Source organism: Chiloscyllium punctatum, chromosome 49 (assembly GCF_047496795.1).
Source record: "Chiloscyllium punctatum isolate Juve2018m chromosome 49, sChiPun1.3, whole genome shotgun sequence".
NCBI lineage: Eukaryota > Metazoa > Chordata > Chondrichthyes > Orectolobiformes > Hemiscylliidae > Chiloscyllium > Chiloscyllium punctatum.
Window position 1 is genome coordinate 59,609,082 of NC_092787.1, and position 23,116 is coordinate 59,632,197.

The 23,116-nt window shown below is 42.5% G+C and overlaps 1 protein-coding gene across 2 annotated transcripts in view; it reads right to left on the reverse strand.

Moving 5' to 3' along the window:
* Nucleotides 1-23,116, reverse strand: part of whrna (whirlin a) — a 225,643-nt gene that overhangs the window by 140,362 nt on the left and 62,165 nt on the right. For both annotated transcript variants that reach the window (XM_072565568.1, XM_072565567.1), the window contains exon 3: nt 16,333-16,551. In XM_072565568.1, the coding sequence (XP_072421669.1) occupies nt 16,333-16,551 (219 nt within the window). The remainder of the gene's footprint in view (nt 1-16,332; nt 16,552-23,116) is intronic.

Below are 23,116 nucleotides of genomic sequence, written 5' to 3' on the forward strand. Positions count from 1 at the left end.
TTATCCTAACCTCTTTTAGCATTGTTTTGGCAATAAAGCACCAATTGTAATTTTTTGGTTTTTTTATTAGTTTCACTAACCAGGGAAATATTTTTTCCTTATTTACCTTGTTAAAACTTCATAATCCTAAATATCTTTATCAGATCAATGAACCTTGTCTTTTAAAATGAACAGCGGCCCTAATTTTTCCTGTCTTTTTTCATTAAAAAAACCCCTTATCCCTGGTAACTCCTCCAAGCACTGCCTTTCCATACTATGTAAAATGGAACAGTCACAATTAGTCACAAAATTCTAACCAGGCTTAACAAATAGCATGGAGAGTCTGGCATTAAGTTATTGGTTTTGAAATTGTTTACAAAGCGTTGAAATCCATATCGTTAGGACTTGAAATGCATGGTCTAATGACAAATTCAAAGCAGTCTTCCAAAAAGAATTGGATCAATCCTTGACTGAGAAGAAACATTATCAGGATCTGAACTATAAGCAGGGGAAATATGACTATCTGAATTATAGCAACTATCTGTTCAAAAGAGATATTCTAGATGACCCAATGGGCCAAATGGCCTCCTTCTGTCCTGCCCTATTCTAGGATTTTAAAAGTTATTTTTCTCAATTTAACTTGCCCTTCTCATGCATGTATCTGAACCCTTAGTCCTTTATATTTCTTAAGGTTCAGTTGCAACACTCCATATCACTCTTTTAATTAAATTTCATATTATATCCACCTATCCAATCAACTGAAACCAAAGGAAAATAATACAGATGCAGAAAATCTGAAATAAAAATCGTGGAAACAATCAGCAGGTTAAACAACAGAGAGAGAGAGAGAGAGGAATGAATTTTATTCTTCCAGAATGGGTGAGTTTAGGTCAAGTTCATTTTTTAAATTACTTTAGGAATGTGGGCATCACTGGCTGTGCCAGTATTTATTGCCCTCTCTAGCTGCTCTTGAGGAGGTGGTGGGGTGAGTTGTGTTCTTGAACCACTGCGGTCCAGTTGGTGTAATAAACCCACAAGGCCTTTACGGGGAAGAATTCCAGGATTTTGACACAGCAACAGTGAACGAACAGCAATATATTTTCAAGTCAGGATAGTGAGTGACTTGGAAGGGAATTTGCAGGTTGTGGTGTTCCCACGTATCAGCTGCCCTTATCTTTCTAGATGGAAGTACCTGTAGGTTTGGAAGGTGCTATCCACGGACAGTTGGAGAATTTCTGCAGTGTATTTTATAAATAATACACACGGTTTGTGAATTTGATGCCAATATAGCGGGCTATTTTGTCCTGGTTAGTGTCAAGCTTCTTGACTGTTGTTGGAGCAGCACTCACTTAGCAAGTGGGGAGTATTCCATCTCACATCAAATGTTGACGTTTTAATAATTTCAAATCCTGGCCCAAACCCACCTATTACTGGTTTAAATGTAATTGAATAGGGAGAGGTGTGGCTGGGAATAAACATTGATCCTGCTCACAGGGGGTAGGTAACTCTTTTTAATATCTCTTTAAAATATATTTCTTTAAAAGTCTTAAGGCAACAGATTCTCTCTCTTTTCCAACTGTGATGCAGGTCAGTCAGGTCTTCCAGTTCTTGGGAAAGCTGAGAGTTTAAGGGAGATGAGAACTTTTTTAATTTCAAAAACATACTTTATTTACAAAAATATCTTTACACACATACATAGTCACGAAAGCAGTTCAGTTCTGTACAGCAGCATATAAAAATGACGAACAAACATTGGAGTTTGACTCTATCCAACAAGCAAACCCAAGGTATTTGTTATTTGTACAAGACAATAGGAGAACTTCCACATGGAAAAAGTAAGTGCTTCTTCAGCACTGCTTTTGGGCCAGGAGTGTGATCTCACTGCCTGTCAAATAAATCTGTTTCCTACTCCATTTGATAAGGTCATTCTCCATGACTGAAATTCTCAGTGATCGTCCATCTACTTTTGATTGCTGACCATCATGTTGACAGTAAATGTGAACCCTACAACCCCTCCAATCACTGGACCCCTCCTACTACAGCCAACCTGATCTGTAAGGCTCATCTTTACCCCTGTCTCTGTCACATTGGCTTTAATATTTCAGTCTCATCAGCAACAGTCCTTTGCAGAACACTTCTTAATAAACACCTCTTGAAAATCAAAGTTCAGAATTTCCTTGCTATTCCTTTATCAATAGAGTTTTACTGCCTCCCAAGAACGCCTTTAAATTTTGCAAAGATTCATTGCCTTTCACAGATTTGTGCTGTGTTCTTAATTAGCCTGCGGCTCTTTACGTGTCAGTTTTTTAAAATTCTGTACTAGGATGTTAAGACCATTTCAAATGGCTTCTCCTCTATTATTAGCACACAGCGTAGTGTTAATCTTTTGGTGATTTGTCTGTCAAATGCTCATTAGCAGTGCCCTGTAAAATATTGCATTTCAAATCATAATGGACATGTCAAAGGTACATTTTACTTAATTCCATTGCAGAAGCATAAAGGGTATAATAGGAGCATTATCAGTTTCTGCATATACAGGCAGAGAAACTATTAATGACTTTGCTCCTTCCACATTGGAATTCAGATTCCCTGGCTGGAGACTGGATTCTATTGTGCCCAGTTTGACAGGGCTACTTGTGCTATTTTACTTCCAAGATGGTGTCTATACCACGCACACACCACACCACAGTCTGACCACACCACATACCATTTGGGGAGCATTGACTGGAGGTACGTGATTTCGCAAATCAGAGGTCAATCAGTGTCGAACACTGAACTGACACCTTTGAGCTTATTACTTCACACTCTTTCTTAACCATGATTGCACACATGCTATCAGCAGCAGGAAAGACTACCCACTTGCACCGGATAAATAGATCTGAGGGTTCATCTCTACTGGCTCTTGCTACAATTTGTCAGGGTGCTTCATTATTTCTAGAGTTGATTGAAGTTGCTGGTTGAAGCTTACAGGTATGGAAGCAGGCATGGACACATTTCATGCCCATTCAATTACAGCCCGTCAAGGAGAATAAGCAGAAATGACTCAGAACAGGACAAACTGATGGTGGAGGGGGATAGGATCCTTAGCAGTAGGCACTATCTGCCCAGGGTATTCAGGAACACATTCACCTACCTGAACCTCAGTGAGGAACATTGTGTAGACCCTGCTGCTTCATTAAGGACATTTTCATTGAAATCTGCCAATTTGGTGCAGGCAAAGAGAGTGATCAAGGGTCAGCATGGCCTGACAAGACAAGAGGGTCATCCCAGCAAACCATGTGAACAGAGACCATGTGAACAGTTTATTAACTGCCTTCCTAGATTTTTCCCTCCATCCCTGACACTAACATTCTTTTTTCATCTGTCTGTGATTGTCTGTATGTGTAAGCTGAGGGAGTTTTATAAGGAGGTTAGAGTTTTTACAAGTAGATGAATGCCAACTTTGATAAATCTTTAACTTTTGTGATGACCCAGGGATTAGTAGGACTTGATTACCCTGTGAGGCTTGAAACTTGACACCATTTCCACACTCACAAAGAAGGACTCCAGTTTCTTCTCAAAGTCCTGTGACAAATCATTGCCAGATCCCTCTGTGGAGCTTGGCATTGACTATAGATCTTCCATCAGGCTTGCAGAATCTTATTGTGCATAAACATCAGATGTCTTCTGCATCAGACTTCTGCCACTACATTAACATTTGCAGCTGAAACTGAATACGTGGCCAACCTTACCCTCTGCTGAACTGCTACATGAGTCAGCCATGGATGCAGGTCACTCACTGTGTGCAGACTCCACCTCGAGGTTATTGTCTAAATTTTGTACAGTGTCAGCATCTAAGCTGATCCTTTTTTTCTTCATAAACTTTGTGTGGAAGACCTCCTGGAATTGGTGGATGGATGGGATCTCTCCTCTTTGCTAACTCCTGCACTATGACCCCAATACATCATCAGAAAAGATTGAAGTACACTGTCAGCCATCTTGCATCATCCTCCTGTCTTTCCCTGACGAGAATCAGTTTTAGAATGACTTCCAGCTCCTGCTCCAGTCAGACTGTGCATCCTATTTACGTATGCACCTTGGCTGTCAGGTAGTGCCACTGAGCTTTAACTCTTGCTATCCTTTTATGACTTTGTGACCCTTCCTCGTTCTATCAGTCATCCTCTTAGCCCTGACTGGCATCTGTGATCATTTACATAGTAGGCACCATGAGTATTGCAGCAGCATCTATGTGCAAAGGGGTAATCCTGTATTGGGGATCTATTAACTCATTTTCAGCCCTCATTCAACTTTACATGCCACACTATCCGAGCATAGTGGAAAAATTGAATTGCTGTTATAGAGTCATAGAGATGTACAGCATGGAAACAGACCCTACGGTCCAACCCGTCCATCCCAACCCAATCTAGTCCCACCTACCAGCACCCAGTCCATATCCCTCCAAACCCTTCCTATTCATATACCCATCCAAATGCCTCTTAAATGTTGCAATTGTACCAGCCTCCACCACATCCTCTGGCAGCTCATTCCATACACGTACCATCCTCTGCGTGAAAAAGTTGCCCCTCAGGTCTTCTTTATATCTTTCCCCTCTCACCCTAAACCTATGCCCTCTAGTTCTCGACTCCCCAAACCCAGGGAAAAGACTTTGCCTATTTATCCTATCCATGTCCCTCATAATTTTGTAAACCTCTATAGGGTCACCCCTCAGTCTCCGACGCTCCAGGGAAAACAGCCCCAGCCTGTTCAGCCTCTCCCTGTAGCTCAGATCCTCCAACCCTGGCAACGTCCTTGTAAATCTTTTCTGAATCCTTTCAAGTTTCACAACATCTTTTCGATAGGAAGGAGACCAGAATTGCACGCAATATTCCAACAGTGGCCTAACCAATGTCCTGTACAGCCGCAACATGATCTCCCAACTCCTGTTCTCAATACTCTGACCAATAAAGGAAAGCATACCAAACGCCTTCTTCACTATCCTATCTACTTGCCACTCCACTTTCAAGGAACTATGAACCTGCGCTCCAAGGTCTCTTTGTTCAGCAACACTCCCTAGGACCTTACCTGCTTTCCCAAAATTCAGCACCTCGCATTTATCTGTGCCTGTTATGTCGCATCCAAATCATTTATGTAAATGACAAAAAGTAGAGGGCCCAGCACCGACCCTTGTGATACTCCACTGGTCACAGGCCTCCAGTCTGAAAAACAACCCTCCACCAACACCCTCTATCTTCTACTTTTGAGCCAGTTCTGTATCCAAATGGCTAGTTCTCCCTGTATTCCATGAGATCTAACCTTGCTAATCAGTCTCCCATGGGGAGCCTTGTCGAACGCCTTAGTGAAGTCCATATCGATCACATCTACTGCTCTGCCCTCATCAATCTTCTTTGTTACTTCATCAAAGACTCAATCAAGTTTGTGAGACATGATTTCCCACACATAAAGCCATGTTGACTATCCCGAATCAGTCCATGCCTTTCCAAGTACATGTACATCCTGTTCCTCAGGATTCCCTCCAACAGCTTGCCCACCACCGAGGTCAGGCTCACTGGTCTATAGTTCCCTGGCTTGTTCTTACCATCCTTCTTAAACAGTGGCACCATGTTTGCCAAACTCCAGTCTTCCGGCACTTCACCTGTGACTATCGATGATACAAATATCTCAACAAGAGGCCCAGCAATCACTCCTCTAGCTTCCCACAGAGTTCTCGGGTACACCTGATCAGGTCCTGGGGATTTATCCACCTTTAACCATTTCAAGACATCCAGCACTTCCTCCTCCGTAATCTGGACATTTTGCAAGATGTCACCATCTGTTTCCCTACAGTCTATATCTTCCATATCCTTTTCCACAGTAAATACTGATGCAAAATATTCATTTAGTATCACCCCCATTTTCTGTGGCTCCACACAAAGGCCGACTTGCTGATCTTTGAGGGACCCTATTCTCTCCCTAGTTACCCTTTTGTCCTTAGTATATTTATAAAAACCCTTTGGATTCTCCTAAATTCTATTTGCCAAAGCTATATCATGTCCCCTTTTTGCCCTCCTGATTTCCCTCTTAAGTATACTCCTACTTTCTTTATACTCTTCTAAGGATTCACTCGATCTATCCTGTCTATACCTGACATATGCTTCCTTCTTTTTCTTAACCAAACCCTCAATTTCTTTAGTCATCCAGCATTCCCTATACCTACCAGCCTTTCCTTTCACCCTGATAGGAATATACTTTCTCTGGATTCTCGTTATCTTGTTTCTGAAGGCTTCCCATTTTCTAGCCGTCCCTTTACCTGCGAACATCTGCCTCCAATCAGCTTTTGAAAGTTCTTGCCTAATACCGTCAAAATTGGCCTTTCTCCAATTTAGCCATTATAAATTATTGTACAGATCTCTGCGTGGGGGTGCTGGGAGACAGGATTTAAAAAGATAATCAGCTGTACTAAATCTGACTCTATTCCTCCAGAGCACGTCACAGAAAATAATGAAATGGTAAAAGAATATCACTATCAGGTGACTTTGAGCTGGGCTGCACCTAACCTTTGGGTGTCTATCTCTGCCAGGGCATCATTAACACAATATAGGAAAGTGGCTGTGTAGACTATCAAAGACATCTGTTCAGTGACAATACTTCAGTGTTAAACAGGTAGAAAATAATTACATTTAAATTTCTTGATAAAAAATGATGATGCCACCCTTAGTTTGAAAAGTGTGATGGGATTCCAGGCTAAACAATAAACCAGTTGTTCAATTTACAATAACTTTATCGAACACCTTCATTGTAAAAAAAGCAATGCTTCTTTGAGGTGGAATCCAACAAATGCAAGCAGATCCAAAGAAATAAATATTCAAAGGGGTGATCAGGAAAACCCAGGACTTGGAACTGACTGCAGAGCCTTTAAGTTTTAGGATTAGAAAAGGAATAGTCAGCAAGGTCTCACAATGCGCTGAGTTAAATATACAGCCAGCTGAGTCAACATAAGCGTTCCCCTTGAACTAACTACATGAAGCTTCACCATTCTATAGCACAGTCCTTAGGGAATTAATAAAGGAATTGATTCTGAGCTGGTCCTCTCTATAGAGCAGGTCACCTGCCTATTCACATCTTGTATATGTGACTTTAATATATTTCAGATCTATTGGTGTCAATCATCATTCTCACCGTTGGTGCAGTAAGCTCTAAACTGTGATTCAGAGAAAGCAGTCTTGTCTCTGTGTCAGAAACCCGTGAGACTAAACCCACTCCAATCTTTGAATACATAATCCATGTTTATATTCTTGAAGGAAAAGTGGTCTAACTGAAAACACCAATCAGACTTGAACTGACCTATCTGTCCATCTTCCTTCCCTCCCATCCACTCCACCCTCTGCTCCGACCTATCACCATCATCCCCCACCTGCATCTACCTATCGTCTTCCCACGCCCACTCCTATTTATCTCTCAGCCTCCTTCTCCACCCCCTCCACATTCCTGATGAAGGGCTTATGCCCAAAACGTCAATTCTCCTGCTCCTCAAATGCTGCCTGACCTGCTGTGCTTTTCCAGTGCCACACTTTTCAATGTTCTATGTTTCATTGTCCAATTTAACTGCTTTTTCCTCTCGGATTCAAGTGCTATGCTTTTCTGAGGGAGTTCTGTCTCTTACCTCTACTAGACTTAATGATTCCATTTTGCGAAAGAGCACCATGTCCTGCCCAATAATTAACCCTTAACCCACAATTAAAAACAGATGCCAGAACAGAAAGTAGTGGAGAAACTCATCAGGACTGGCAGCATCTGTAGAGTGAAAACAGAGTCAGTGTTTTGGGTTCAGTAATACCCCTACAGAATCGATCTGAAGAAGGGTCAATGGAAGTTAACTCTGCTTTCTCTCCACAGATATTGCCAGATCAGCTGATTTTCTCCAACAATGTCTGTTTTTGTTCCAGTATCTGCAGTTCTTTGATTTATTTAAAACACACAATCTCATCGAGTGGTCAATCCCAAGTGCAGCAGGAACTGGACAATATCCAGACCTGGGCTGACAAATAGCAAGCAAGTTTCACCTCTTCACAAATGCCAGACAATGACCATCTTCAACAAGAGAGAATTCAACTTTCACCCACTGAGACTCAATAACATCGCCATCACTGAATTCCCCACTATCAACATCCTGGCGGTTACTATTGAGCAGAAACTGAACTGGACTAGCCATACAAATTCAGTGACTACCAGAACAGGTCAGAGGCTAGGAATCCTACAGTGAGTAACTCACCATCTAACACCTCAAAGACTGTCCACCATCTACAAGGCATAAGTCAGGAGTGAAATGCGATAACCCCCACTTGACTGGATGAATGCAGCTCCAAAACTCAAGAAACTTGACACTACTCAGGACAAAGAAGCTGCCTTGATTGGCACCACATTCACAGACATTCAGTCCCTCCACCACCGATGGAGCAGCGGTGTGAATCATCAATGTAGGTAGCACGGTGGCTCAGTGGTTAGCACTGCTGCCTCACAGCGCCAGGGACCCGGGTGCGATTCCACCTCAGGTGACTGTCTGTGAGGAATTTGCACATTCTCCCCGTGTCTGCATGGGTTTCCTCTGGGTGCTCCGGTTTCCTCCCACAATCCAAAGATGTGAAGGTCAGGTGAATTGACCATGCTAAGTTGCCCATAGTGATAGGTGTATTCATCAGGCGTTAATATAGGGTAGGGGAATGGTTCTGGGTGGGTTACTCTTCGGAGGGTCAGTCTGGACTTGTTGGACTGAAGGGTCTGTTTCCAAATGGTACGGAATCTGTTCTAAGAAAAAAACCAACAAGATGTATGACAGAAATTCACCAATCCTCCTTAGCTACCACCTTCCAAACTCATGACCACTTCCACCTGGACAGACAAGGGCAGCAGATACACAGAAACACTAGTATCTGCAAGGTCCCCTCCAAGCTACTGAATTTCCAGAGTTGAAAATATATTGGCATTCCTTCAGTGTCACTGGGTCAAAGTCCTGAGGCTCATGTCCTCATGACATTGTGGGTCATCCCATACCAAATGGGCAGCAACAGTTCAAGAAGTCAGCTCACGACCACCTTCTCAAGGGCAAGAAGAGATGGGCAATAATTGCTGGTCCAGTTAGTGACACCCTCACTCTATGAAAATGTGAAGAGACTTATTTCATTGCTGATTCTGGGAATCTTTTCCACATATGTTAGCTGCCATTTTGCTGACTTTACAGCAGTGTTTACTCTTCAAATATATTTCATTGTCTGTAAAGTACTTTGGGAGATTGCGAAAGGCACTGTAAGAATATAATTCATTTTTATAAACTCCATTAAACAGGTTTTAAAAATGAACATCTAACAATAAACTGGTTGTGGTTTGGGGAATGATAATCTTTACCTTTAAGAACATTTGCATCACACAAACAGTTGAAGCTATAACTCTTAATGAAAAAGGACAAACAACATTAATGGTCATTGTTTTATACAGTATACTAGGGAGGTAGACACTGCCATGTGAGATTTGCTTATCGCTTTACTGCAGCATTGAATCCAATAACAGATTTGTTTATATCTTGTTGTGGTTGTCACTTATTTTTAACTATTTTTCTGTTGGTTCATTACACAGTACCTTCTGACATTTTATTGAGGAATCCAATGTGGACAATCATATTAGAGATTTTAAGGTTAAAGTTCAGAGAAAACAGGAAGAAAATAAAAATTCCAAGTGTGGACTTTTTTCCAAAGCTAAAGCAGCTTCGCTATGGTAACCATGAATATTTCATCAATTGTACAGTGTTTTCTTTCTAACTCATTGAGTTTATCATTCTTTCCATATACGAAGTCCCTTACACTGTCACCATTGCACCTCACAGATATTGGCAGATGAGTGAACTATTTTTATTTGCATTAGAATAAGGACACACAACAGTCATAAAAGACTCATAAAAAATGTAATGATCACAACATCTAAACTAATAATCATGAAAGGCATGGCGTCATTTCTTTCTGAAAACAGTAATAAATATTGACAGTTCGGCTTAAAGTTATAACGTGTCAGTACTCACTGCACAAGAATTCAGTCTATTAAAATGGCAAATGATGCATGGCAATATTTTATTTATTTAGTTAGAGAAAATATAGAGTTTTGGCAACCTGCGCTTCTAACATCCTTGCAGCCACACAATTCTCCTGTGCTGTGACTTGTGGACAGTACATAAGAAAGAGTAAATTAGTGGTCTGTGAGATAGAACATAGAACATAGAACATAGAACAATACAGCACAGAACAGGCCCTTCGGCCCACGATGTTGTGCCGATCTTCTAACCTAGATTAAGCACCCATCCATGTACCTATCCAAATGCCGCTTAAAGGTCGCCAATGATTCTGACTCTACCACTCCCACGGGCAGCGCATTCTATGCCCCCACCACTCTCTGGGTAAAGAACCCACCCCTGACATCTCCCCTATACCTTCCACCCTTCACCTTAAATTTATGTCCCCTTGTAACACTCTGTTGTACCCGGGGAAAAAGTTTCTGACTGTCTACTCTATCTATTCCTCTGATCATCTTATAAACCTCTATCAAGACACCCCTCATCCTTCGCCGTTCCAACGAGAAAAGGCTGAGAACTCTCAACCTATCCTCGTACGACCTACTCTCCATTCCAGGCAACATCCTGGTAAATCTTCTCTGCATCCTCTCCAAAGCTTCCACGTCTTTCCTAAAGTGAGGCGACCAGAACTGCACATAGTACTCCAACTGTGGCCTAACCAAAGTCCTGTACAGCTGCAACATCACTTCACGACTCTTGAATTCAATCCCTCTGCTAATGAACGATAATACTCCATAGGCCTTCTTACAAACTCTATCCACCTGAGTGGCAACCTTCAAAGATCTATGTACATAGACCCCAAGATCCCTCTGTTCCTCCACCTGACTAAGAACCCTACCATTAACCCTGTATTCCGCATTCTTATTTGTTCTTCCAAAATGGACAACCTCACACTTGGCAGGGTTGAACTCCATCTGCCACTCCTCAGCCCAGCTCTGCATCATATCTAAGTCCCTCTGCAGCCGACAACAGCCCTCCTCACTGTCCACAACTCCACCTATCTTCGTATCATCTGCAAATTTACTGACCCACCCTTCGACTCCCTCATCTAAGTCATTAATAAGACATGTAAAGAAACCACCACTATGCTTAATTGGTGTCAAACCTAAGACACTGAAGAACCTATACTCCAGAATATGTATTTGCATGATATGCACAGCGTACTGTGTCTGCTGAAGAGTGTTCATTACAAATGCAAAATTCCAGAGAACTGAGGTGCATGTTGACTCAGCTAAGATCACATGTGCCCAGGACAACTACTTAGGGGTGTCCAGTCAAAACTGCAAAGTTAATCAATATGCTCCATATAAGATTAGATTACTAGTTTGCAGTTATTCTCTAGTTCCAAGTGACAGATCAACCATTTTATGTTCAGTTCAGTGACAGACTGGCAGCTGAACATTTGAGAATCAGATTACCAAGTCGAATATGAGATTTGAGATCTCATTGGCAAGTTTGTCATTGAAAGGTCCTTGACCTCAAAAAGTATGTATATTCCTAACTCCCCTCCATTAAGTATCACATTTCAGTTGGTCATCAGATATTTCACAAACATGGGGTTGACAAGTTTCACAAAATCTCAAACAGCTGGTAAAAGAACCACCTCAAAAAAGAACACAGTGGGCTAGGGATAGGAGTCGGAAAAGTAACTAGCAAATTATTGTGGACTCACAACATTGAGCAGGAATTTATCAATGAGCAAAGCAACAGTATTGAGCTATTTTGGAAATCATGACTGATGAAAAATTCAAGTTAGAATTGTCCCTGAATTAAAGTGTAATAGACAGATTTACTCCTGATGTTTTTAACCAACTTTCCTTTTCTACGATAATTCCTTGTTTAGAATCATAGCATGGTTACAGTGTAGGAGAAGACCATTTTGTCATTCATGTACACTGCAGCTCACTGGAAGAGCCACTTAGCCAGACTCACTTTCCTGCCTTTTCTACACAATCCTGCAAATGTGTTGTCCTCAGAGAATCAACAAATTCAATTTCAAGGTAACGGGTATAACTGCCTCCACCACATTTCTCACGCAATTGGTTTCAGATTCTGATCACTGTCTGAATGAAGGAAAGGTTTTCCTCATGTCCATAAGACCATAAGACATCGGAGCAGAAATTAGGCCATTCAGCCCATCAAATCTGCTCTGCCATTCAATCATGGCTGATAAATTTTTCAATCCCATTTTCCCGCCTTCTCCCCATAACCTTTAATCCCATCGGCAATCAAGAACTTAGCTATCTCTGCTTTAAACACACTCAACAACCTGACCTCCACCGCCTTCTGTAGCAATGAATTCCACAGATTCACCAGCCTCTGGCTGAAGACATTTCTCTTCAACTCTGCTTAAAGGGTCTTCCCTTTACTCTAAGGCTGTGCCCTCGGATCCTGGTCTCTCCTGCCAATGGAAACATCTTCCCAACGACAACTCTGTCCACACCATTCGCTATTTTGTAAGTTAATGTCCTTTTTTGATTCTTTTGTCGGTCTCTTCAAATTGGTGTTCACTGGTTCTTTTCACTTCTTCACCAACAGCAAATACCGTACATACTTGAGTAAGAGTTGATCTCATGTAAAAGCCGACCCCTATTTTTGGCAAAGCAACCCGGAATTTTCCCTATAACTCATGTAAAGGTCAACCATAGTTCTTCATAGGTAACAGATATTCATTTCGAGATCAATTGGACGTCTGCTAATGATACGGTATTTTGGACTGTAGTATGAATTTCAGCCCCGTTGAAGTAGTATCCATGTAATAACCGACCCCATAAATTTAACCTTAAAAAAAGTCTAAAAAATTTCTCTTTTACCTAAGTCTATACGGTAGTTGATCCATTCTGTCAGAGCAATCAAATTAAAGAACTAATTCTGAGCAAAGCTCCATGTTTCAATTGCCTGTTTATCCAGGTTCTACCCATGTTCACTAATAACCACAATCCTTTTTCTTTTTTCAACTTTCCTTTGTTGCTGATCCAACATTTTGGTCTTTGTCCTTGTGGATTCTCTTTCACTGCATTCTATTTGCAGATTTATACTATTCTCTCCCCATCAAAGACCATAACTTAGTGTTGAGGAGCAGTTGTGGAAGGGCAGACAACCTATTACTTTTCCAAAACAGGCATTACTCTTAACATGAAGCTGGGGCAATAACCAACAAAGCATTAGTCCTATGAAAAATGAAGTTGGTGAATTAATGGTGAAAAAGAAGGAGGTGGCAGATGAATTGAATGGGTATTTTACATTGGCCTTCACCACAGGGAATACAAGTGATATCCCACCATGAAATGGAAAAGAAGAAGGAACTCATGAAAATTGAAGTCACCAGGGAACTGGTACCAAGTCAGTTGCATTTATGTTTTCAGAGCGCTGCTCCTTCATCAGGTGGGTGATGAACCACCTGACGAAGGAGCCGTGCTCTGAAAGCTAGTGCTTCCAATTAAACCTGGTGTTGTGTGATTTTTAACTTTGTTCACCCCAGTCCAACACTGGCATCTCCATATCATGACCATTTATATGTGGCTGATAAGTCAATGTGTGTTGATGCACTTCATCCTAGGGTCAAAAAGAAGGGGCTAATGAGACTGTGGACATATTAGTTTTAATTATTCAAAATTTCTTAAATTTGGGGAAGATTCCATTAAACTGGAAGATAGAAAATGTCGTGCTTTAGTTCAAAAAGTGAACTAGTTTAACATCTGTCATGGATAAAATGCTAGACGCTACATGTTATACTAGGGCACTCAGAAGAATTCAGGTAATTTGGTAGCGTCAACGTGGCTTTGTGAAAGGGAAATCATGTTTGTCTAATACATTGGACTTCTTTGAAGAAGTAACATGTGCTGAGGGTAAAAGGGAACTGGCAGATTTATTATTTCCAGAAAGGCCACATCGAAGACTATTATGGAAAGTAAAAACCCATGGACTAGTGGTAACATATTGACATGGACAGACGATTGACAGGGAACAGAGAGTAACCATAATGTTTTTTTCAGGTTGGCTTGATATAACAAATGCATGCCACAGAGATCAGTGCTGGAATCTCAACTGTTCACAACTTATAAAAATGATTTGATGAAGGGGCAGAAGTTATGGTTGCCAAATTTGCTGATGACACAAAGATAGGTAGGAAATTAACTCGTGAAAAGGAAATAAGGAGGCTACAAAGGCTTACAGATAGATGAAGTGACCAGAAAAGATTTGGCCAGTGGATCACAATGTAGGAAAGTGTGAAATTGTCCACTTTGGCAGGAATAATAAACACATTATCTAAATGCTGAGAGATTGTAGAGCTCTGAGATGTAGAGGGAATAAAACAAAGATACGTGGATGGTGGAGATCTGAATCAAAAATAAAAATTACTGGCATGTCTGGCAGTATCTGTGAGGTGTAGGCAGAGTCACTGGACTTGAGATATCAAGGGATATGGGTGTCCTTGTGCTTCAATCACAAAAGGATGTATGCAAGTACAGCAAGGAATTGGGAAACTAATAGAATATTATAATTTACTGCAAGGGGAATTGAACATAAAAAGTATGGAGCTCTGCAAGACATTGATGAGACCACATCTGGAGTATTGTACACAGTATTGGTCTCCTTATTGAAGGAAGAACGTGGATGCATTGAAAGCAGATTGGAGAACACTCACCAGATTAATATCTGGCGTGCACTAATTGGCTTACAAGGAAAGGTTAGACAGGCTAGACTTGTAGCTACAGGATCATAAAAAAGTAAGAGTTGACCTCACTGAAACATACAAGATCCTGTGAAAATTGGGAAGGCTAAGTGGCTCACTCCAGTTTGAAATTCATATGTTCATAAGACTATTAGTTGGGGATGTGCTATTGAACTGCAAGCAAGAGAGCTAATTTATTTGTTAGTTAGTCTTCACAGACACTGATTTCTAACTGGAATTGATCACTGAATAGTCCACAGGAGGAAGAATATTCAAAATTCATCTCTTTCTTCACCATGACTTCAAAGGCCAATTGAATATGTTAATGTTGCCTAGATTGACTATCAAACATCTGGGAGAACAAACCCATGATCTACCTCATCCACATGGTTCAGCCAATAACTGAATAAAATGCAATCAAACAGTCCTAGGAGGCCATAGTTCTATCTGTGATTATATTGCTTTCTCAATAGGCACCAATTTCTAGAAATGATCAGTGAGGTTATTAGATTGGGTGAAAGAAATCTTTCCACTCACCTCTTTACTCATCATACAGCTTTCAAAGAGCCACCCAACACTGATACTTCAATAAATATTCTATTTTATTCTATTCTCTTGCAAGTCACAGTAAGGAAAGTCAAGTGTTGCAGAAGTGAATGTTCTTCCATGTTTGGCACACAATACAAACATTCAATACTTTCAGACCAGATACACTTTTAGTAGGTGCAGATAAAACCCTTCTTATTCTATTCCAATAGCATACTTCACGCTCAACTTCTGAATTTGATGAGATGATTTTTGTTGCCTCCCCCACTTTTCATATCGTTGGCTCTGCGATCTCTCCAGCTGAGGCTGTTAAATTCAAGCCATGTTAAGAGGCAGCGTGCACACACCCCTAAGGAACAAGACTGAGTCAGTCCAAACTCAAACTACAGAAGAATGAGAGGATATACAAGATTCTCAAGGGTAGATAGAGAAAGGCTGATTAACCTTGTGGTAGAGGCCAGGGCCAGAGGGCACAATCTCACAATAACAAGTCACATATTTAAACAGAGATGAGGAGGAATTTCTTCTCTCAGAGGGCAATGTACATGAGGAATTCCTTACCACGGAGGACTGACAATGCTGGGTTGTTATGTACATTCAAGGCTGCGGCAAGTAGGTTTTTAATCAGTAAAGGAATCAAGGGCTAAGAGGGAAAACAGGAAAGTGGAGTCAAGGATTGTAAGATTAGTCATGATCTCATTGAATGGCTGAGCAGACTCTATGGGATGAATGGCGTGCTTCTGGTCCTATGTCTTATGATCTTATGGTCTAACAGGCAGAAAGAGAGGACTTTCACCATATTAGAAAGGTCATTGAAACTCTTTACCTGGATGCTGTCTCACCTCCTGAGAATCACCAGCGTTTTTCTGTTTCTTCCTTCACCCCATTTATTTATACTGCATTCAAACCGAGACCCCAGAGAGGTGAGCTGGGACTACTTCAACACACAAGTCCATCAGGTTTCCTGAGATCTGAGCATTTAACCCACACTCCTTCAGGAAAAAGTTCTACAGATTGTAGCAGAATCGTCACAAATTACCTTCTTCTCATCTCCATCTCGGAGTAGTTGAAGATGACTCTTCTTTTCGCTCTCCTTGCTCCGCAGTGTGTTACTCTTGTGTTCGAGCAGATTTGGTGGTGGGGAAACACTACGGCCTAGTGGATCCACCCAAGTGTAGACGTGGTTGGTGACATAGCCTCCTGGAATACGACCAACTGAGCGCACATACAGAACCAACTTTTTGGAACCTTTCAGTACCTGCAAAGCAACAGATGTAAACAGTGAGATTTCCATACTTCTGTCAGGTTACACCAGCTCTGTCCTCAAAATGATGAATAATGGATTGTACGAAACTGAATCTCACTAATGATTATACTTCAGCTGCAGCCAGAAGAAGGAAACAAATGCTGTTCACTTCTTGACAAGAAAGCAGCATGACTCCAAAAACATTAGGAAGATGTTGTACTGGACACTAACCAATGTCAGGTTATGTTTTAGAAGCAATAGAACTCGGTACAAATTTAGAGAGTGGATAAAAAACTGAATTAAAAATGTGTTTACAGCGGAAGAAAATAGTACAGGGAATTAAGACAGTTTTCCTTGTGGTACCTTTGGGTTCTCACAGTCTTCAGTTATTGGATCATTTCTGTTCACTGCATAAATTTGAATACAGACCAAGAGAACACTTTTGACTTTTACTGATATCAATGGCATAGATATTGTCACTAGGATTAGTAATCTAGGGACCTAGTTCAAATCCTACCATGGCAGCTGTTGTAATTTTAATTTAATTATTACATTTTTCAAAACTGTGGAATATAAAACCAGTCTCAGCAATGGTGTTCTGAAATCTTCAATTGTCATATAAATCTGTCCGGCCCTTTCGAGCACTTCTGACACATATAATTCAATTCAAGAAAAATAAGATCTCTGAACAGAAGTAGACTTGAGACCAAATAAAGCAGAAAAAGATTAATGAAAGAAAAGAAGAACAGAAGGTTACGCAAAAAGAACGGAGGGAACTCAGGGAGAAAGAGGGAGCAAGGGACAATTAATGAAACAGAGATGACAGAGATCAGAGATGGCTTCAACTTAGTGTGAAAAATGCCACGGCAGACAATTTTGAGAGGTTCCTTTTGCATGAGCTACCGACCAACATTCTCAGAAACTTTCCTTTCTCTGAGAAAACTTCAAATCCTTTCCTTACCAATCCTGCCTCACACACCCCACTCTCTGCCATATAATGAGAGAGCCGCTCCTAATAAAATGGACATATTTCAAGATTAAAAACTATCTTAAACAGCTATGACAGTGTGAAAGCAAATCATCAGCAGCTTGATTGTGAAGCAAATTGTAAGAATGATGAATAAGGCATACACAAATTGTACAATTTTAAGATCACTTGAGTAAATTCCAGCACTACATGTTACATTGAATAATCTAATGAACACACAATGAAACTGAAATCCATTGCTGATCAATCATGAGTCTGTGCTTCTATATGAATTTTCTTATAGATGCTGGGGATTCTGATATATGGTTTACACAACCTAAATATTATTTGTTTGCTGTTCGAAGACAATTTTGATGTTCTCAAATTTTTAACATTTTGGTGTGGCTCTGTTCTTGGATATGATCTCTGTGCAAATGCCTGCCTGAAATATGAAAATATTTCTCAAAGAGCATGAATAACTTCAGAAGAAGTAATAATACAAATATTTAGCATTTCTAATTAATGAGTACTTCACGTAGATTATCTGGCGAAGATACAAACCATTCTCTAAGTGAATTGAAGATGGTTGTTACAGGCTGGACCGAAGTTGGATGCCAATGTTTGTGGCCATAGTGTATGGCCAGTGCTCAGAAGGTATGCCTGCATACTGGTGTACCCAGTGTCCAAGATAAACAACTCTGGAGCAAACAAAGAGGATGCAGCCAAGTAGATGCATTGACTTCTACATTGAGATTTCTTGATGTCTAATCTGCTGGGTGCATTTGGGAGAGAGTGAAAATTAATGAGGTGTGTCAGGCCATTAATAAGGTGATTAATACACCTCCCTAACTAACTCTCCACTGTCTAACGTTCCTTGCTACTGGTTAAAACAGCCCAAAACAATTGCACAAAAGGCTCCTGACATTGAGATAAGCCTCTCCAGAATTGACATCAGCTGCTGTCACAAATCCTGCCACAGCATCAGCTCCCGACAGGATTCCAAACATGGAATTTTTCTACCCAGAGTGGTGGCAGCGATGGGAGCGGCTCTATCCCGGAGTGTCAGCAGCGATGGGAGTGGCTCTATCCCAGTGAGTCAGCAGCAATGGGAGCGGCTCTATCCCGGAATGTCAGCAGCGATGGGAGCGGCTCTATCCCGGAATGTCAGCAGCGATGGGAGCGGCTCTATCCCGGAATGTCAGCAGCGATGGGAGTGGCTCTATCCCAGTGAGTCAGCAGCAATGGGAGTGGTTCTATCCCGGAATGTTGGCAGCGATGGGAGCGGCTCTATCCCGGAGTGTCAGCAGCAATGGGAGTGGTTCTATCCCGGAATGTTGGCAGCGATGGGAGCGGCTCTATCCCGGAGTGTCAGCAGCGATGGGAGTGGCTCTATCCCGGAGTGTCAGTAGTGATGGGAGCGGCTCTATCCCGGAGTGTCAGCAGCGATGGGAGTGGCTCTATCCCGGAATGTCAGCAGCGATGGGAGCGGCTCTATCCTGGAATGTTGGCAGCGATGGATGCGGCTCTATCCCGGAGTGTCAGTAGCGATGGGAGTGGCTCTATCCCGGAGTGTCAGTAGCGATGGGAGTGGCTCTATCCCGGAATGTCAGCAGCGATGGGAGCGGCTCTATCCTGGAATGTTGGCAGCGATGGATGCGGCTCTATCCCGGAGTGTCAGCAGCGATGGGAGTGGCTCTATCCCAGAATGTCGGTAGTGGTGGGAACAGCTCTATCCCGGAATGTTGGCAGCGGTGGTGGTGGCTCTAGCCCGGAGTGTCGGCAGTGATGGGAGTGGCTCTATTCCGGAATGTTGGCAACGATGGAAGCGGCGCTATCCCGGAATGTCAGCAGCCGTGGGAGCGGCTCTACCCCTGAGTGTTGGCAGCGATGGGAGTGGCTCTATCCCAGAGTTCCAGCAGCGATGGGAGAGGCTCAATCCTGGAATGTTGGCAGCGATGGGAGTGGCTCTATCCCGGAATGTCGACAGCAATGGAAGTGGCTCTATCCTGGAGTGACGGCAGCGATGGGAGTGGCTCTATCCCGGAATGTCAACAGCGATGGAAGTGGCTATATCCCGGAATGTCGACAGCGATGGGTGCAGCTCTATCCCGGATAGTCAGCAGCGATGGAAGTGGCTCTATCCCGGAGTGTTGGCAGCGATGGGAGTGGCTCTATCCCGGAGTGTCGGCAGCAATGGGAGCAGCTCTAACCCGGATTGTCAGCAGCAATGCGAGCGGCTCTATCCTGGAATGTCGGCAGCAATGGGAGTGGCTCTACCCCGGAATGTCAGCAGCGATGGGAGCAGCTCTATCCTGGAATGTTGGTAGCGATGGGAGTGGCTCTATCCCGGAATGTCAGCAGCGATGGGAGTGGCTCTATCCCGGAGTGTTGGCAGCGGTGGGAGCGGCTCTATCCCGGCATGTTGGCAGCGATGGGAGTGGCTCTATCCCAGAATGTCAGCAGCGATGGGCGCGGCTCTATCCCGGAGTGTCGGCAGTGATGGGCGCGGCTCTATCCCGGAGTGTCGGCAGCAATGGGCGCGGCTCTATCCTGGAGTGTCGGCAGCAATGGGCGCAGCTCTATCCCGGAGTGTCGGCAGCGATGGGAGCGGCACTAACCTGGAGTGTTGGCAGCGATGGGCGCGGCTCTATCCCGGAATGTCGGCAGCGATAGCTGCGGCTCTATGCGGGAGTGTCAGCAGCGATGGGAGCGGCTCTATCCCAGAGTGTTAGCAGTGGTGGGATCGGTTCCCTCCCAGAATATCAGTAGTGGCCATATGCAGTTCCTTCCTGGCATGTCAGCAATGGCAAAAGATGTTCTTGCCCAGTTTGTTGGCAGCGGCAGGTTCCTCTGCTGAAAGTTTGGTCTCAGGAAGTGGCAGCAACATAAGCAGGAAAGGCACTGGTTGCTTCGGTGTGGTGGGCCCAGTTTCCAGTTTAGGACCCGACTGCTTCATCAGCAACTGCATTGCCAAGATTGGCCAGCATGGTCTGATGGCAGCAACAGTATTGGTGGAGGCAAGATCGCATTGAAGAATAGCAACACTGCTCCAGGATATAGCTGAGCCTGGGTGCCTGATGGCAGAGACGATGTGCAGGGCCTCGGGAAATCACAGACTGAGGGATAACTTTGCGGCTTTGTTTCTCTGGCAGCAAAGACTCATAGTGGAGGCAGGAGAGTGGCCTGGAAGCTTCCTTTTCTTTTGGCTATTTCATTTATTTCTGCTTCTGTTTTTAATCCTGTCTTTTGTATTGTAAGATGGTGCTGGAGAATGGCGACTTTGTACACTTTACACTGCACTCCTGTATTCCTGTACTTGACTACATGTGATAACAAAACCTAAATCCAAATTCACTTTTCATCAGCATCTCATTTACAAGCTCTGCCTTCCATTTGGCAAGTCTGTCATCTTTTGACCAGGTTCAATAATTTAATGTTAAATTGAGAATCTCATAAAAGGAAGGATTCATGTCAGGTTCAGGGGTCTCTTGTAGTCAAATAGCCAGGAGGTTCATTTTCAGGTGGACTTTAAACTGGAACAGTTTAATAGCCTGTCTTGTAGCTTGTTTGCAAGTTCAGATTCACAGGCTGGCTGGACTAATAGATCTGCTGTCTTTGGTGGAACCGATTTCTTGTACAGACTAAGGAAAACATACTTGTCTCCATGTCACTTCAAAGTTCTTTCCAAGCAAGGTACTTCTGTTGATTTCACATCCTAACATCACTAATGATTACCCCCCACCCTGTCTAGTTTGGATAGGAAAAGGCAACATGACACAAGTATCATTGTAAGTATGAAACATGGAGCCATACAGTATTGAAGTTCCAGTCATTTAGCCCAAAGAGATACATAAATCATGTGAACAGCTCTGAATGCCTGCCTGGAGGTTTGATGTTGAGTCTTGTACTAATGTCAAATGTGCATGATATGTGGCAGCCATTTTAACAGCTTCTTTTTTGTCCAACTTTTAAAATTAATGATTGAAAGTTCACGGTATACTGAGAATGAAACGACAGAATCCCCAATTAAAAGAATGCTTCAATATTTGAGGAATCCCCATCAATCTTGTTTTTTTTTTCACTTTAAGCATTGCTTCAGCTTCAATTAGCTTTTACCTGCTTCCATCATACTTCCCCACCTCACTTTCTGTATCTTGAATGTGCTTTACAAAAGCTGGTGCTCCTTTGCAGATTTCTGTCTTGTTTCTCTGAAACTAATGTTGTGATGAACCTTTGCATTTTGTGTCAGCCAAATGGATTTTGTTCAGCAGCCATGTGGATTCAATGGCTCTGAGCCAACTTTCCCTGGGCTATTTGCGAAACCTGACAACTGAAAGGAAGTGAGAACTGGTAATTTCTGGAGTAAATTACTTCTCAAGCACTGCTTATGAATGAAGGGAAGCAGGATCACTTCCTTCAGGCTACTCAAGTTCCCTACTGTCTACATCCTTATAACCAGCCCCACATCCAAACTTCACCTTCACTGCAGTCTCATCTCCACAGCTACTGCAATTTGATCTATACACCACATCTCCCAAGACTGACCTTGCATTTGATCTAAACTGTACACCTCTGTGATTGCATCGCCACATTCTTCCCTTCCTGCCATGTGCTGAATCCAGTTCTACATACACCCCTCTGATCCCACTTCCACATCTGCTGTGATCTGACATTCAGATCCCAAGCAGCAGCCTGCATTTAAAATGATTTTACCAAAACTGGACTGGACCATTTTCCAATTATATGGGTGTCCCCCGGCACATTTCTTAGTGAATTCAAAAACATACCTTTAAAGTGTATCGCTTAGTATAGTCCTTGCACCCAAAAACACAGCTCATTTTTGGAACCTTAAGGTAGTCTGCAAACAAGTGTAATCAACAAAAACTTGTCCTTTCAATTTAATCTGGGGGCCACACTCTTGTGTTTAAATATTCAGAGTGCAATAATGGACTGTTTCTCTTCCCAGAGAACTACATAGGAATAAGGTTAATTTGTAATCATGTAAATGTGTCTCAGGTCTTGCAATGAACTTTTGTATTGACTGTCTAGCTGGTCTGGCATGTTCACTTTAATAGATTAAGACAGAAGCAGAATGCCAATTGATACCCAAACAGGATGACACTGCTGTGATTGACTCGGGGGAATTCGCGTTGTTTCAAGTGAGTGCAGCAGGAGCTGACAACAACTTAGATTTATAAAACAATGTCACCATGGTGGCTCAGAGGTTAGCACTACTGTTTCACAGTGCCAGAGACCCAGGTTTGATTCCGGCCTTGGACAACTGTCTGTATGGAGTTTGCACATTATCCCCATATCTGCGTAGGTTTCCTCTGGGTAATCTAGTTTCCTCCCACGGTCCAAAGATGTGCAGGTTAAGTGGATTGGCCATGCTAACTTGCCCATGGTGCCCCAGGGATGTGCAGACTAGGTGGATTAGCTATGGGAAATGCATGGTTACAGGGATAAGGTCGAGGAGTGGGTCTGGGCGGGATGTGGACTCAATACGCCAAATGGCCTGCTTCCATACTATTGGGATACTCTGACTATGATAACATCACAGTGCTTCACAAATGCATAAAGTTATTGGATGCTGAGCCAAAGGATGGATTA